The sequence below is a fragment of the Lytechinus variegatus genome, chromosome 1 (assembly GCF_018143015.1).
Source record: "Lytechinus variegatus isolate NC3 chromosome 1, Lvar_3.0, whole genome shotgun sequence".
Classification (NCBI taxonomy): domain Eukaryota; kingdom Metazoa; phylum Echinodermata; class Echinoidea; order Temnopleuroida; family Toxopneustidae; genus Lytechinus; species Lytechinus variegatus.
The window spans coordinates 61,293,945-61,312,045 of record NC_054740.1 but is presented as its reverse complement, the minus strand read 5'-3'; the positions used below and the strand labels follow the sequence as shown (position 1 = coordinate 61,312,045).

General features: G+C 33.9%; 1 protein-coding gene across 4 annotated transcripts in view; it reads right to left on the bottom strand.

The window, feature by feature from the left end:
• The window catches only part of LOC121418826 (twitchin-like), a 130,214-nt gene that overhangs the window by 88,309 nt on the left and 23,804 nt on the right, over window positions 1-18,101 (bottom strand). For all 4 annotated transcript variants that reach the window (XM_041613001.1, XM_041613016.1, XM_041613008.1 and 1 more), the window contains exons 13-20: window positions 17,603-17,769; window positions 17,110-17,140; window positions 16,543-16,676; window positions 14,925-14,981; window positions 12,055-12,138; window positions 11,407-11,513; window positions 9,771-9,906; window positions 1,664-1,672 (exon numbers count right to left, since the gene is read on the bottom strand). In XM_041613001.1, coding sequence (XP_041468935.1) covers window positions 1,664-1,672; window positions 9,771-9,906; window positions 11,407-11,513; window positions 12,055-12,138; window positions 14,925-14,981; window positions 16,543-16,676; window positions 17,110-17,140; window positions 17,603-17,769 — 725 coding nt within the window. The remainder of the gene's footprint in view (window positions 1-1,663; window positions 1,673-9,770; window positions 9,907-11,406; window positions 11,514-12,054; window positions 12,139-14,924; window positions 14,982-16,542; window positions 16,677-17,109; window positions 17,141-17,602; window positions 17,770-18,101) is intronic.

Here is an 18,101-nt window from a genome sequence, read left to right as displayed (position 1 = left end):
ATGAACACAAGACATTCTTTGAAATGCAAAATAAATTAGTGTGGTTTTATGTCTGAAATAAATGTTTAAAAAAAATGTTAATTGTCATTGCAATCTGATGCACGAATATCTCTCCATATAGTAAATATCTCTATGTTTTGAGAATGTTCTACAACTATTTTTTAATTTTCATTAGAAAAATATTCGAAAAAGTGCAGATTATTATCCAGATACTGGACAATAAGAACTTGTTGTTGATAGAATTGACACTACGATGTTGAGTTAAAATATCATCATTTTCTATATCAAGAAACAGTTTTTATAACAATCATGGAAATACAACTTAATTTTTTAATATGATAAATACAGTTCATCCAAAGGGTGGATCCATTCACTTCAATCTCTATTTTAAACACACTCAAAAGTCCCATTCATTCTTGCATAAATTTGCATGAATTTGCAAAACATTGTATCTAAAAAAAATGATATATCAAAGCATTAAGAGAAAATCCGAGCAAAACTTGCATTTCCGAAAGATGCCAAAGTCAAATGAGGGAATGGGGGAAATGGAGGGGAAATTGCTATTAAAATTCCAGCTTTTAAGTCCTTGGTGCAAAAAAGACGCTTTCAGAGTGCTTTCAAACCGTTCTTGCTTTTGATCTGGGTTGAGCATGCTTAAAATAGCCATTGAAGCAAGGGATAAAGTCTGATAGTATCATAGTAGCTGAGAAAAATAGGAGAGACGTGTAAACCAAGGTGTTATATAAAACAAAGATATGCATCTGGTCGTGTAGTGGTTTTTTTTTATTCTTTTCAATTCAATACTCTAATACTCATACTTTGATTAAAGATTAAATAAGATTTTTGTAATAATGCAAGCTCTTGGTTATTACTCCCTTTACCTTGGACATCTCCACAAGAGACTCCAGCCATCTCTCATATTTTTAATGAAGTAATATACAATAAAAATGCTGGAGCTCATATTTCTCCTCTACATGTGTCTTTATTTTTGTTATATTTCATGCAATGTTCAGTTAATTTTACTATGTTTACAAATCAGGTTCTCAGAGTGATTTACTCTTGTAAGGTACAGGTCAAAAGAAACATTTCATTTCAGAAAAAGTATCGATCATTTGTATTTTTTTCTAAAAGTGCTAAAATTCAGGGTGGGTTATGCAAGATCATTGTTTTGAATATATACAATAGAAACACTTTTCAGTAGTCTTTATTGCTTTGAGGCAAGATATATACATCATTCATGAATAAAAAAAAACATTGAAATTTAGGATTTGGGATGAAATAATCAATAATGTGTTGTATGAACATAAAATGAACAAGATATTATTATTTCAATTCTGTAATTGATGTCTCAAATCTCTGACTGATGTGGGTTGCTATCATTCTGAACATTTTTATCATAAAAATATAAAATTGAAATGCTATGATGAACGGTCTAATCCTTAATAATTCGATTTTCCAAAATATTGTAACAGATTTTAACACCTAAATTCATTCAGACATAATTATAGTTTGCTAAATAAACACAGGAAGTCTAGACAACCTCATTTTAGCATCTTGTTGAGGGAAAACACTAAACACTACTGAAAAGTGCTAGCAATTTATCAACTGACAATGAATGCCCGATTGGGGGCGCTGTTGCAATTCAAAACAACAATCCATATACCTCTGTTGCCTGCAGGCAGGGTGTGGTAGTGGTGGTGGTGGTAGTGGTGGTGGTTAAAAGTTGGGTGGTCGATGCATCATAGGGCGGAGACAGGGCGGGGCAAGTATTGGGGGAGAGGGTGAAGAGAGATAGAGAGAGAAAGAGAGACAGGAACTCGGCAGTCAGTCATCTTGCACTTCATGGTGAGGGAAAATTGAAACTTGAAAAGAAAGTCATCAAGATGAAAATCTTGAGAATTAGAATTCTTTTATCTCGGTGCGAGTGCAGATGAAGTGCAGATGAAGGGATGGAATGAATGATGAGAGTACAGGTCATCAATTGCATTGAATGAAAAAGGAAAGGATATGATGTGGAGAGATGAACGTGAGATGAGAGAATACAAGATGGATCTTCGGATGATGACGGTGAGGCATGAAAGAATGAATAATGAGGTTGAAACCTACTATCTGATGATAACCTGTCCAAGTGCACCCCAATATCCACACAAACCCATCTTTTTCTCAAAATCTGTAAAAATCCATGTTTACTCATAATTGAACCTTCTCACTTCTGTCTCCCTATTCCTTATGTCAATTTTGATACCTTTATCACATAGAGATCCAAAGTGATTCAAGCTTAATATGAATTCCATAGTATTATTATCATAATGATCATTAGTTACAGGTATGACTGAGTCTTTTCTAGATAACAATCGTAAAAATAAATATGTCTGAATATCATTCTCAAAAGCTCTTTTGAAGAACCTGAAAATGGATTTTGTGTATGTACATTTTTGTTAAGAATGAAATCAAATTGCCAGTCTTAATCAAAGACACACTTTCAAATGGCTTGGTGCTTTAATGTTTAGGATTTTTGACTTGTTTTAACAGTTACATACACCTGAACAAATACCTTAAGCATTACAAAGCAAAAATCTTATTTCCTGCTATTCTTTCATGATCTGGAAAGTTCTTCATTAAAACTGTTATCAGTGAATTTCACTGACTAGGTTGCTCTCAGTCAATCAGAAGCAAGGATTTCAGTAGCTTAGTACAAGGGTTTGTTTCATGAAATGCTCCCCAATTTCATTTCTAAAGTCTCTGCATAAATGAAAAAAGGTCAAGTCCATCCAGGAAAAATGTTCATTTGATTAATTAGAAGAAAGTCAATCTAGCAGAACACTGAAAATGTCATGAAAATCAGATGTAAAATAAGTTATGGCATTTTAAAGTTTCTCTTACTTTTTCACAAAACAGTGATATGCACAACTCAGTGACATGCAAATGAGAGAGTCGGTGATGTCACTCACTCACTATTTCTTTTGTTTTTTATTGTTTGAATTATACAATATTTCATTTCTTACAGATTTGACAATAAGGACCAACTTGGCAGAACCATATAGTATTAAACAATGCTAATTCCACATGTTCAGGGAGGAATTAATTGTTGTTTAACTTGACAATGAGGAGAAAATTTGAATATTTCATATTTCATATTTCATATAATAAAATGCAAAATAAATAGTGAGTGAATGACATCATCAGTCTCCTTATTTGCATACTGACCAGGATGTGCATATAACTGTTTTGTGAAATTAAGCAAAACTTTGTCATAACTTTCTTATTTTACTTCTGATTTTGATGAAATTTTCAGTGTTATGCTTGTTGGATTTTTCTCTTTTTATTCAATTCAACTTTTTGTTGGGTTGGACTTGTCCTTCAAAGAGATTGAAATTTATGTAAGGATTTCTGTCTGTTAAAATCCTTAATGAAACTTGATTTGACAAAGTGCAATGAAAGATGTGCTGAAGGAGATATGAAATTGAAGGTAAATGGAAGTGGGGAAGTGTGAAATGTGTGCTTGTGCTGGTGCAAATAATTCATTCTAAGAAAATTACTAATTATTTTGAAGAAAAAAAAACCTCAACAAGTATACATCAATTTTATAGTCATAATATACAGATAATAATCAACAATCGAATGTATATCTTCCTCATAAAGATAAATATTGTGTCAAAACTGAATACAGGTTGTTAGAAATATTGATTACAATTTTTGACTTCCACTTCAAATACTTGAAAAAACTTGTAACTTTTGTATTTACAGAGACAAAAAACTTTTGTTAGGTACATATACGTTTACACTAACATGTATGTTGAACCGCATCCTATGGCATGTAAAAATGGGTCAATCTCACAAAGATTTGCGATTGATCCAATTGATTTCAACTATGGAAAGTCAATGATCCCAACATCTAGAATAGATACATCCATTCAAAGTGTTGTTGTGCTCGATGCATCAGTGTTATTGTCATCAATAGATCTCCATAACTGAAATTGATTGGATCAATCGCAACTCCTTGTAAGGCAGGGCCCTGATGAATATGGAAAAAAAAACAATGTTTGAGGATGTGTTTACACGGTAAGGCTTTACACAATGAAATAATAAACCAATGTATGATGAATTGATGATAGTGGATATTGGATCAAAAAACAAATCCATGGGAAATGAATATGTATGTATGAATGAATGAATGAATGAATGGAGAAACATAAGCGTAGGCATGGAATATACTGACATGATGTAGTTTCTATGAAGCTAATCTCACTAGGCCAGCCATTTTTATTATGCAAACAAATTCATTGCTTATTCCTGTGCACAGTGCCTGTAATTAGTGGCATAATGAGCCCAACATTTTGAGGTGGATAGATATGGCGTATTGGGCAAAATTTCTTTTTAAAAAGTTGCAAGCGAGCGAAAAATTTTGATATTTTATTTATACAAAAACCAAGTTTGTGAAAGATTTTGACATTATAATCAGAAAATAATATTGTATTTCATCCTTCTCTTTCCTTTCATCTTTTTTTTCTTGGTCGTAAATTTTTTTTTTGGGGGGACAGTGTCTCCAAGCCCCCCATCTGTACGCCACTGCCTGTTATGCCATTTTTATCACCAATCACCAAATTTTACTTTGTTTGATATTTTTTTCTTTATAAAAGGTGATTAAAATCATTAATACTTAGGCACTGCACAAAGTCATATGCATTAAATTTGATTACAGAACAAAATTGGCCCATTTTCTAAAATCCAATAACTTCTCCAAATCTTGAAAGAAAGTAAGAAAAAAGTTGGCTCTTAATAAGATGGCAAATCTTCCTGCTTTATTTTTAGGTTTTGATTCTTTAAGACTTCTTTAGAATGTCTTCAGGGCAAGGCAGGAATTATTTTGTCACCCTATTACTGTATTTTGAAGTATTATCAAAATCAACAAAAATTATAAACGATAATTCAGAATTTAACAAATTGAAAGCCAAATTTTGTTCATGGCAAATAATTTACTTTATTGTCATATAAAGAAAAGTTATTGGATTGTACTTTTGATGTTTATGAAACCGCGCTTTACAACAGCACAAAAAAATCCAGTAAATCACCAGGATTTCTTTCCTCCACTTCAAGCTTTGTGATCTACAAAATCTATGGTGTCTGCAAAGCTGCACTTTGAAACCTCCGAGTCACTATACGCTACACCTGTGACACAACTGGCACGTTACTCACCAATGTTTATATGACATTATATTCTCTCATAGCAGTTAAGTTCGATAATTTATAGATTGGGGAACTGACTTATCAAACTGGGCACAATGGTCATAAATATCAAATTATGGTGTCCTGGAAAAACTCAGGTTTAATGAATTTCAATATGATGGTGGAGAATAGTTGTTTTACACTTTCTTGTTATATAAAGACAGCATTTGCATTACATGTGTCACTCAAGTTAGACATTCATATACTAGGGAGAATTAAGAATCTGATTTCAAAAAAATTAAGGAGGCACTTTGCTTTTGGTATTGCAAAATTCACTCATGCAAAAAGGGATATTCACTTGTTTAATTGACAAAGAAGCTAAATGAGAAGGCAATAAAAGCTGTAAGAATTGTATCTTGAACAGTAGGGTAGCCACAAAAACAGCTTCATGTATAAAGGCTACACAACATATTTACAGCACATTGACATTTGACGACTAATAAGTTCAAAAGAAATTTTTGTTTAATGTCTACATTTTTTCTTTACAATAATTTCGAGCCGACACCACTGATGCGAAAAGATGTCTTTTAACAGGAAAATGAATGTAAATGTTGACCTTAAGATTGAAGAGTCTTCAAGGTTTCTGACCAACCATTCCTCCACCATCACATTAGAAAGAATCACTTTGAAAGCATTGTACCTTCTCCTTCTTCATCCTCTTCCCCTTCGACTGAGAGATGGTGGTCAATCGTCGGAATGCAAATGATAAAAAGATGACGTCAGGGTCGCCTCGCAAAATAATTAAACTTGGGATTGATAAGACAAAACTTGGGGGTGGAGAAAGAATAAAAGGGGGGGTTGGAAACTCTTCTCTTTTGCATTTCCATTTTGCTAGTTTTTGGTGCCACATTGTGCTGGTAATAAAGTGCCATGGTTGCCGAAGCCGGGCGACATGAGCAATGTGCTGGTGAGACGTGATCACAAGGGGGTTCGACGGGTAGGATCGGAGGTCTGATGGGATGGTATGAAAGAGGAGGGGGTGAAATCATAGTAAATGAGTACGGTAAAATGAGGAAGGGGAGGGAAAGGCATGATGGGTAACAGTTAGGGGCAAGACCGGTATTAAGTGATGCCACATTTGCCTTGTTCAAAAGAAACAAAATGTTGCCATTCTCTGAAAGCCCTTGTAATCCTTGGGATGGGTCGGGGCATACGTCAACCGAGTTGCGATACAAAATTTGCAGGATGCAACATAACCTTCAAAGCATCGGAGTGCAGAAATCGCTTTTAAACATAATCCACACGAAGGGTGGATTTTTGCGTGTGTGATGTATACAAGTATGTGTATGAGTGACATTAGAATGGTGTTTCGGGGACAGACAAGTACATTCTGACATAATTTTGGAATGTGATCACAAGAGGTAATATGGCGTATATACAAAAATGGTAGTTGAACAGAGATGAAAGATTATGACTTGTATAAAATCACAAACAAATCACATCAAAGATTTGATACAAAAAGGTTTGATTGTAAAATATGACGGACCTTTTGGTGCGTGCGTTAATGTATTTACCAACATGTTCTATGGCCAAATACAGTTCACACAGATTTTACTTTGATTGCTATGGTTATAAATTCTGTATTTCAAAGGTGAAGGTTTATTTAATGAATATTCTTTAATCTGTGAGAATAACATAATTCTTCGGACAGCTTTCAGATATTTAGCTATTCCTGATCAAGTTCTTTTAAAAAAAATATATTATTTTTTCAGTAATTTGCCTAACTTTACTTTGTGAAAGTAAAACTAGATAAAAATTGAATATTTCTGCTCTGCGTAATGCTTCATTACATTTCGATCACAGCAATTCCACTAAGCCATGGTCAGAGAAAAGCTTAGAGAGAAATATCTCCTTTAAAATAAAAAATACCAGCAAAGTAGAAGTCAAAAGCATGGAGAAAAAAGAGCAACATCAACACCAACACTGTGAGAGTATTAATTCCATCAACTCAAATACTATCAGTTATTATCTATAAGTGACAGGACAAACTCTCAAAACAACAACAAAAGCTGAGTGTTATTAAAGAAAAATAAACAGACTTCAAATCAAATGGCTCCCTCTCTTGGTTAACTCCACTTCTGTACCGACTGAATGTCTACACACTGGATACTTAACAATATTAGAATGATGGTTTTGTTATTTTTACAGGGGTTATTATTATTTTTGAGACGAGTATACTCTTCCAAGCAACTGTGTAGCAACGATGAAGGGTAATTGCGTGTAACTGATGTTTGGGGTGATCATTGTTAGAATTTTATTTATTTTAAAAACACAAATATGATAACAAGGTATAAATCGAATTGAGAATGATGTTGTGAGAGTATACGTTATATGAATGATACATGTGTATATCTGTGCACAATGGCGCATTTCAAGAATATAAATTGGATGTGTATATATATGTATATAAATATATAATATGAAAAGAGATTATATAAAGGGATTACTTAATCTGGTGACAACCAATCAGAGAGGGTGCAGAAATTAATTCACACTCAAGGCCACACAATCAGATTTATTATCAGCTATTAACACCAATATTAAAACATCAAAAGACATGTATAGATATATATCAAAATTATATTTAAAAAAAAATTGTAATAATTAGCACCTTTACTTTTCATCTGATGGACTATCAAAACATACATCTATAATTATTCAAAAAACAATTCATCAACAGCTTTTGATGACATAATACTATTTAATTTTAAATTACATTTGATATATCTGAACAAATGGTGTAAAGACGTATTGTTCGTTTTGTTTCTTTTTTAGAGAATCATTCACATATGAACTAAAATTCCTTAACTCAGTTGAAACGTTAGAACAATTTGACTTCGAAGTAAACATTTTGTTAATCTAAATCAATAACACATTTATATCAAAACCTGAAACTCCACATGATTACATGTAACATACATTTTCATTCTTCAATATTCTTCAAACTTTACAATTCCTCTAAATAGGCAAAGGAAGACAGGCTATAGATAAGAGTATAATTGTGTATGCTGTAATTTAGTGAGGAAATCGCCCTAATAAAAAATGATAATCAAGATCAAATTATTGAATCATCTGAAATAATGACTTTGCAGTTGTTGGTTTTTGTCGCAAAATATTGACTATTGAATTACTCTGCAAGAGTATTGACACTTTAAGGAAAATAATATCCAAACAAGTTGCTCCTGAATGAAATGATAATATGATGCCTTGAAAAAGTTATTTGTTATGCTAACAAATAGAACAATAATAAAGTCAAAGTTTTGACAGATGATGTGTGCCATACAGAAGAGTTCATTTAGACAAATTTACAGAGTAATTTTTAATTATTCTATTGAATATGTTTACCATTTCAATAAAACTTCATTCCATTGAAGAAATCCTGATAAGTTTAGCATCATCTACTACATGTATAATTTTTAATCCAAACCTTTATTAGATATCAAAAAGATTACGAAAAACAAATTGATAAAAGCCTACAAACAGCTATGCCAAATATGTCCTTTTTACTCGGATGAAAGAATTTTCTTTTCAAATTCGTTATGATGGATTTTTTCCCTAACACAAAGTATTAAAACTTTCAAAATGTCTTTTACGTCCCATACAGCATCAATTTAATCTTCAAAGCAATTGAATCTGAATTCTCTAATTCATATCGGTCAAATTCAGGATCTATGATCTCCAATAAGCCTATGGATTGACTTTGAATGTTAGGCTATTCTGGTATGTCATCTTGAATTGATCGAAATCATTTGCTGTAAAATTATTTTTTTTACCTTCTTCCAAACGACAATGATAAGGTGGCCTTTGCATATAATCAAGGTCAAAATTTTAACTCTTGCAAGCCCTCTATATAATAGAAAGAAGTCAAATGACAGACTACTCTGAAATAATTTGGGAAGCAACTCGTCTATAGATGTGTAAGTTTTCTAAACCCTAGAACATTGCACATGTATTTTTTTTAATCAAACAGCTGTTTCTACAGAGACAAATTGAAGTGATTGACACACCAAATTAGAACGTGTTTTCTAAAATCAACGTTTATTTTCTCAAGTTTACACCTACTGTATAACAGCCTTTGAGAAAAAAGGCCAGAGAGATCCAAAGATCTGCGTCATCATCACACTGCCTCGAATCTCATGTGTTTCTAATAAATGAAAATAAAACCATTGAGTCGAGTGATTACAATCACAGCAACACCTATGTGGACTACTCCAGATGTGTGGGGTGCATAATCGTGTGTTATCATTTCTTCACATGTTTTTATCCTCAACTCACCAACACTGCAAACCTCACTATTTCAAAAGAATTCAATAATCTGATTCCGATATCAGCAAATTCAAACTAATCCCCCAAAACCACTCCCTGGGAATTATCCTTTTCCTTCACGACGCTCCAGCATGGAGGGAGCGAGGAGGAAGATTTCGGGCGAGCCGAAGGGGAGAGGACGAAAATAGAAGAAGTGGCATTTGGGAAAGCCGCAGGGGAGAAGAAGATGAAAGAGAATAGGTGGACTGAGGGAGGAGCCGGTGGTGTCCGGTACTTACGTGTGACCATGAGGGAGAATACACGCTCGTCCTTGCCGTGCTCGTTCTCGAGCTTGCAGGAGAACTTTCCGGAGTCCATCGAGTCGGCATTCTTGATCGCTAGGGAGTGGACCCTCGTCTTTTCATTGTATTTCACCTGCAATTGGGAAAGCATGGTTTGATAAATGTATCAAGCATATGATCATAACCATAACCGGAAAAACATTTGATATCTCATGAACAATTGTGCATTGTGAAATACACATTCATTCGTTCTTTGCATTTAGTTTAGGATAAATCCTGCTGTTTAAATTGCTGTATTAATAAAATATTCTTTAAAAGTATAAAGGGAGTTAATTTCTCCAAGCAAATTATTCCTTAAAGCATACCAACTGCCCCAAAATACATGTTGTAGGTAGTTCCTCCGAAGGTTCCATCAACACATAAATCTTTGAAACCTAAATAAAATTTTGTGGGTGCGTCGTGGTCTAGTGGTTCCGACTCTCGCCTTTGAAACAGAGGGTTGTCGGTTCGAATCACAGCCATGGTGTGTTTTCCTTCAGCAAGAAAATTATCCACACTGAGCTGCACTCGACCCAGGTGAGGTAAATGGGTACCCGGCAAGAGTAAATTCCTTGCATGCACTGAGTGCCGGTGATGGTAGCTCGAGCTAAAGCTGGGGTAATAATAGCACTGCTTTGTATCCTCTGGCAAAAAGTGCTTCATAACTCCAGCTATTATTATTATTATTATTAAATCTCCTTTCCTCTATACTTATTACTTGTTCCTATATGTGCTTTTTACATGGTTCCATGACATTTGCTCTGGCGACAATTGCTCCGCTCTAAATTCCACACACTAAATGAATGACCAACTTCAACCCTTGGTTGAACACTACACCCTACCCTAAACCTAACATAAAACACTACTTCAATCCTAACCCTACACCTTAGATGAAATTAAAGGTCAAGTCCATCCTAAATATGTTGATTTGAATCGATTAGGGAAAAATCGAACAAGCATAACGCTGAAAATTTCATCAAAATCGGATGTAAAATAAGAATTTTGAAGTTTCGCTTATTTTTCACAAAACAGTTATATAAACAACTCAATGACATGCAAATGTGAGAGTCAATGATGTCCCTCACTCACTATTTCTTGTTTTTTATTGTTTGAAATATACAGTATTCTAATTTTTACAGATTTGACAATAATGACCAACTTGACTGATTCATAAAATGTTCAGGGAGGAATGAAACTTTGTTTCAAGGACAATGAGGAGAAAATGAGAATAAATCATATTTCATATAATGAAATACAAAAGAAATAGTGAGTGATGTCATCAGCTCCCTCATTTGCACACTGAACAGGATGTGCATATAAATGTTTTGGGAAATTAAGTGAAACTTACAAATGTCATAACTTTGTTATTTTACAACCGATTTTGATGAAATTGTCAGTGTTATACTCGTTGGATGTTTCTGCATTTATTCCATTCAACTCTTTGTTGGGGGTGGACTTGTCCTTTAAGCCTGGAGGAAATGTTGTGTCACCATTTAAATATGTGTAGAAAATGTATATACTGCCAATTATCTAACTGTCATGGTTGCAATAAATATCTGAATGAATTCTTAAAAAATCATGAGTAAATACTTACAGCATATCTTCCCTTCATTCCATCTTTGACCTCGTTCTTTCCTTTGAACCATTTGACTGTTGGGGTAGGTTCACCAGCTACAATGGCTTCAAATGTCACATTCTGACCTATATGGTATAAAAGAAAACATCATGTTCATGAAAGGCTACATATATTGGATCCTCTTTGAAAATTCCCTACAGTAAGACATGTCTATTAAGGCCAAATGGGAGACAATGATACAGGCAACGAAACACAGGTTTTCACTACAGACAGGTTGCGGCTAAGATGGGTTTGACTATATTGAATATACATGCAGCTATTACAGAGTATATGCATTAGGGAACTCTTGAGTTTATAACCTCGCCCATGATGCATATTCTATTTTCCCTTATTACCGATTTCTCCTCTAGATCCATACACAGCTAGACTGAGAAAGACGGTAACAATGGTTAAATCGGAGTAAAATGACCCAAAATTTATATTCATTTCTCTTTTTTAATACAAAACAAGAGTATTGCTAAGGTTCATGACCAAGCTCTCTCTCTCTTTCTTTTTCTTTCTTTCATTCTACATTTCTCTTGATTCATCACTTGATCAAATCATTAGGGGGTCAACCACCCCCCCCCCCCCCTTCGTATCCTGTACACTATTCATCCACGTTCTTACCTTCAGGAGTGGAGCATTTACTGGGTGTCTCAACGAAGTACGGTGAGATATCAACTGGACCTTTGTCCTTCTTCTTCCTCTTTCCTGTAGAACAGAGGCAGGATTTGAACACGTTAGAAAATATTCACAAGAATATGCACGGAGATTATTTGGAATTTAAGGAGGTGGAACATCCACCCACCATCCCCTCCTTTCCAATATATTTCAAAAGTAATTAATGTAGAACAGTTGAATTGAATTGAATTCAAACCTGTATGTATGAACTATACAATGGAGACCATGAAAGTTGTCTTTATAAGCAAGTGTTCTCTTTCAATAGGTAACTGGAAAACATCGTGTTTCATTGATGGAATATCATTAAAGGGAATCCAAAAGGGTGGTCTTTATAGACAGTCGGTTGCTAAAAAGGTATTACTGTCATACGAATTCACAATATTAAAAAGTAAACAAGAAAGGGGGAAATTCAATGCAGCATATGTACCTGCTGAAATATATTTATGGACCTAAAATGTGAGAAATGTATTCCCAATTATAAAAGTGATTACATAATTCAAATATTAATTGTGAGATGTCACAGTGTGATAGATCAATTGTTCCTTTTAGAATTACAAGCTTTCAAATGAGATGAATAGAAAATATATTCCAATAGATCTAGACTATATCATATCTTGACCCTGGAAAAATATTCATATTTTGTCATCGTGATATCTTGCATTATAAAGGAGATATGAGGTATAAATGGAAACATGTGACATTGATTTTGTTAGAATCAAAATAAATCTTACAGGGAGAGCTCTTACACTGTGCTGTGCTACAAGCAAAACCTACATAAAAGGAATATAATGTGTACAGAATCCAATACCATTGATAAATTCAACAAGAATTCATTTATACTATACCATGTGTCATTCAATTAAATCATAATATCAACACAGAAATAGTGAAAATGAAAAAAAAAACATGTCAGCACAGCAATCAAGACATGCAGAACAAACTTAAAAGCAAGATAAAAAAAAGCATTACACCTAGAAAACAACTGATATAGATCCACAAACAAGTCACTTACATATAGAAAGATAATCATTTCCTGTACAGAAACTGTTTTGAGTATATAATCTTCCAGATTTTAGTGAACGAATGAGAAAATATACACTTTCAACATACTGATAAATATGACATACAATTTTTTTAAAATGTCAGTGAAGAAGTGATAAAATCAAATTACTGAAAGTTTCAATATCATTGATTTAGAAGTGCTGTTTTCAACACTTTTATCATTTTCTAGAATTTTAAACCAGAGAACAACAATAATATGACAAGGGAATAGAAACAAAGGAAATACTGGATAATTATTTTCATAGCTTGAAAACTATGGCAAACTTGTAAATCAATGTTTTATCATGATCAAAAATATAAAAAGTCTTATTTTATTACTTTGATATTCATCATTTTACCATTTATACTAATGATAAATCACAAGCTAAAAATCAAGAAAATTTGGCAACAACGATTAAAACAATTTTTCTTCCATTTGTTCTATTTGTTCTATTTGTTACTTCCATTTGTTCTATTTTTGCTTGTTTGGATAGAGATTTTGAAGGGTTGTTGTTTCTGGTTTGTTTTGTTTTGGGGAAGAGATGGACTAGCATTACTAATGGCCAATTTTCCTTTTAATAGCTATTCAGTGGTGGCATATCATTGTAGTATACAAATTTGTGCCAGAAAATGGTGCTCAATAGTTATATAAGCACAATACAATACTATGTCAAACTGAATCTACATGACTCTATACTCTCCTGGGCCCTGTAACATGAAGCTTAGCAATTGATGGTGGGGCTGATTTCTATGATTGATGGCACTGATTATTGTATGTGATCGATCATACAATTCAGCACAATAATCAATCGCTAAGCTTTGTGATACCTGGCCCCATATTTCCATCGATTTTGAACATTTTATCATTCTGTATATTTACTTCTCAGCAAAATGGTGTATAAGTGCCTTGCATGACCAAAAAGAAGAGTTCTAACTACATGTGCATTCTACCTGAAATCATGCAAGCTCCTCATGAGGAAATAGATAAAAATTACGAAAATGCACTGTACTGTTCAAAAGAATGGTCATTGTATTGTAATCCAATTAGGGCAATAGTGGCAACTTGGTTTTCTAAAGATAGGGGAGGTTGGCTATAATCTGTCATATACTACCCTGTCACAGACATGCTGGAAAATTGCTACATCTGAATGTGTATCTATGTATCACTGGTTTCAGTGGCAACTTAAATGCATTAATGACCAAGTCCAAATTATTTTCACTTCCAAGGTGTTGATAAAGGCTTTTATTACATGCAAGTCTGTTTTAATGAAATGATCTCTATACATGCTTCTAACTTTAATGTTCATTCTTATTTGAGATTGCAGTAAAATTTAGAGGTGGTATGTTGAGACCATAAGCTTGGACCTGGACTAAAGTAAATCTACCAAGTGTCATTTTTAATTAACTTTCTTTTTCCTTTTCATGCAGCTTTAAGGTAAAAAATCTATGACAAATTATTCAGCAAGCATGGGATTGCTACAACAAAGGACATTGCATTGTGCATTTAAAATAGTGAAAATTGTGAAGAGTGCTGGGGAATCGCCGAGACAAAGGAAATTGCTTTGTGAAAAAGAAAAGGGTGAAAATGCTGAGGAATGCTGAGGAATTGCCAGACAAAGCAAATTATTGGTGCAAAAACAACTTTAAAACTGCCGAGGGACTGCTAAAACAAAGGAAATTGCGTCGTGCAAAGACAATGGTGCAGATTCTGAGGAGTGCATCGTCATGGCAACAGGCAGCAATAAAAGGGGTAAAAATGGATTGTTTGCGGTCACCTTCCATTCCTTCCAAGGCTTCTCCATGTCTTTCAACAGGGATATCTCCGGATGATTCTGTGGTTGAGGCGACGTGTGTTAGAAACATTCATTGATCATAAAGTATACAGACTTGACATTAACCTATTAAATGCAGTAATAAACCAATTAAGAACTGGAAAGTTTGGAGGCAAAGGGTACAATTTTTTATTTTTAGCCAAGCTTGTTGTTGGAAGCTTGATAAAAGCCAATAGATAGAAAAAAGACTATCCACTTAAAAAAATGTATATGTATGCCTCTTGATTAAGAGCTAAACTATTTCTCCTGAAATATTAAAATATCTAAGAACTTCATTAAGGTTTCCATAAAGGCTTCCAAACTTAATCGAAAACTTTCATTACACAAATCAAAGTAGATATTCAGTATAATTTTCTTGAACAAAGCTCCAGTCAAGATTTTCCAAATGTTGCCCTTTGCCGCCACTTGTTTTATTTAGTTAATATAATTACAACTGTTTAGTTGGCACAGAACAAAACAACAGATTTTAGGTACTTGTGATTTGGTATGATTTCACAAACATAACATTATATTTAGAGTATAATAATAACATTAGTAGTAAAATATTTAATCTTATAGGCACCACTAACTTCAACTAATGGGTTCATCTGAAGTTAGCTGCTTCTCAAATAGATTATTTCAACATTGTTAGTTGAAAATCAGTAAGAGTATGATTTTAAAAAAAGTAATAAAAATAATGTTTATGCACATCTTCAAATTTAACAACTTACTATATTCTTCCCTTGTCATGCCTGTATCGCCTTTTATATTGTACGGACAAAAACGTATTTCATAAGCCAATATGAAAAGGAAAATCAATTTGTGACACAAACTATTTGAAAATATTTTTTAGTCAAGTATACATCCCTTCACATAGAGCTAATAGAGCAAGTGATACCTTGTTAAGAATAATGATAACAAATGGAGATCTATGAAGACTCAATAATATCATTATTATAATAGCTTTTGCAATGGTGGTTTGAGCTAAATATAGTACTGAAGCTTCATACATTATTATAGCTGCAAAATCTACAGAATATGCAAACTAAGATTACCTGTCATGTTAATGGGGAAAATAAAGGAATAATATTAAGAAAGTTGTAAATGCTGATCATCCATTTGTATAGTTGAGATATCAAAACAATAACGATATCACATGGCAACCTGAAGATAACTACATTACAGGCATTGTAATATCAAACAGGTGGAAGTATTTTTCACAAATGCTGTAAGAGAAAATCAACAGGAAATATTAAAACATGAACCAAATTTTTGGATTTCCTTAATAATTGAATTTCAAATGATATTACATGGAAATACCTCCATTTTGTCAACAAATTTAAAGCTTCAAGTAGGCTCTGATACATTTGGAATTCATAAATGTATTACATTGTTTGTTATAAGCTGCTTTATTGCTTCTAATCCCTGTTTAGATTGCCATAATGGCAGTTACCATAATTGTAAGTCCTAATAATGGGCCCAAGAAAAATAAAGAAAGCACAGCTAAAGAGATATGTGAAACGGCATCCATGAAGTTGTAAAAGATAACGAAAAGTTTAAGTGAGAATGACTGTGATCTTACCAGCAAACTCCCAGTCTGTAGCACTTTCTGTTCCTGGGGTTGCCTGGGAACCGATCACCTCCTCAACACCCGGTGGTGCGGACTCGACACCCTGCTGACCAGACGGGGTGATGGCCTCTTCAACCGGCTTTTTACTGCAGAGATGTAGAAGGAAGATACAACAATGCCATTGGAACAATGGTGTACATATTTTATCAATATATGGAAAGTTAGATCAGCAGGTCAACAACGAACTTCAAGATCTAGCTTCTCTCATTAAGATCTGTCCTGCTTTTAATGAATTCTTGTAACATTTGGGAGGTCATTTTATTAGATTATACTCAAAACTTACTTTTTAAATTAAAGATCTTCTAAATGATCTTGATTATTGTTTGTGGCAGATTTTGGTGCAACTTTAGAAACGATGGTTGCCCCAAAGCATTTCATTTTATAGCAAATACCAGTAATTGAAGATTTTAGCTGTCATGTCGCCCGCATGTATTTCCTATGCTGAGTAAAACCATTTTAACCAAGAACTTGTTGATCTCTCTACATTCAAACATAATATTTAATAAATTTCATACATACCCTGGCTTGCCCTTGCCTGGTTCAAGTGTATCTGTAAAAAATAACCACAAAAGAATTATGAGAACAAATAAAGATTAAACTTCAAAAAACATTTGCAATAAACTGCAAATACCTCATTTCATTACTTTGATCATCAATATGGGAATATCTGTGGTATTATATCCGATTTCCTTCAACAGCTTATTCATCTCTGAGGGATCTGACAGTGAGAATAGATACCTTACTAAGGGCCACTAGCAAACCTAGTAGGAATCTACCCTGGATTTCCGGATTGCAAAACCACCACTCTACTGACTGAGCTACATGTATCACGCCTCCAAATCATGACTACACCACTACTATCAACACACCTAACACTACTAGTCTTATACCCACTACCACTGCGACAATCACTATAACCATATTTTCATAGTAACCAACTTCTATAACAGCCATGCACAATCACCCCCCATTACCACAACTACTTCTAGTTCTAAAACAGAACAGAACTCACCTTCAACAAAGACTGCGGACACAGACTTTGTCTCTCCTGCAGCGTTAGACGCCACAACACTGTAGTCTCCTGTATCTTCTGGCAGGACGTCCAGGAGTTCCAGCAGATAGAGTTCACCGGCCTGACTCATCCTGATTTCCTTGCTTTCCTTGATTTCTTTGCCATCTCTGAAATCAACAGGAATATGACTCAATGATCGCTATCAATCTCATTTCCATTGAAAACCACACAGGAGTCCGCTTCATAAACGAGCAAACATCACAGTAACTTTGCCATTATGGTGACGGGGCTTGGCATCGATCATGGATTCCTTTGTATAAGATGATCTTTGACATTTTTTGAAGTATTGGCATGCCAGTAACAGTGGCACAGAAACGTCATTAGCACTATTAAACAAAGGACCTGTCACAACCAGGAATTTCGCAGCAATGCATAATGTCACAACATCTTATTTACATCTTGGATCCATGTTTGGCATCACAATTTGAAAGATGTTACT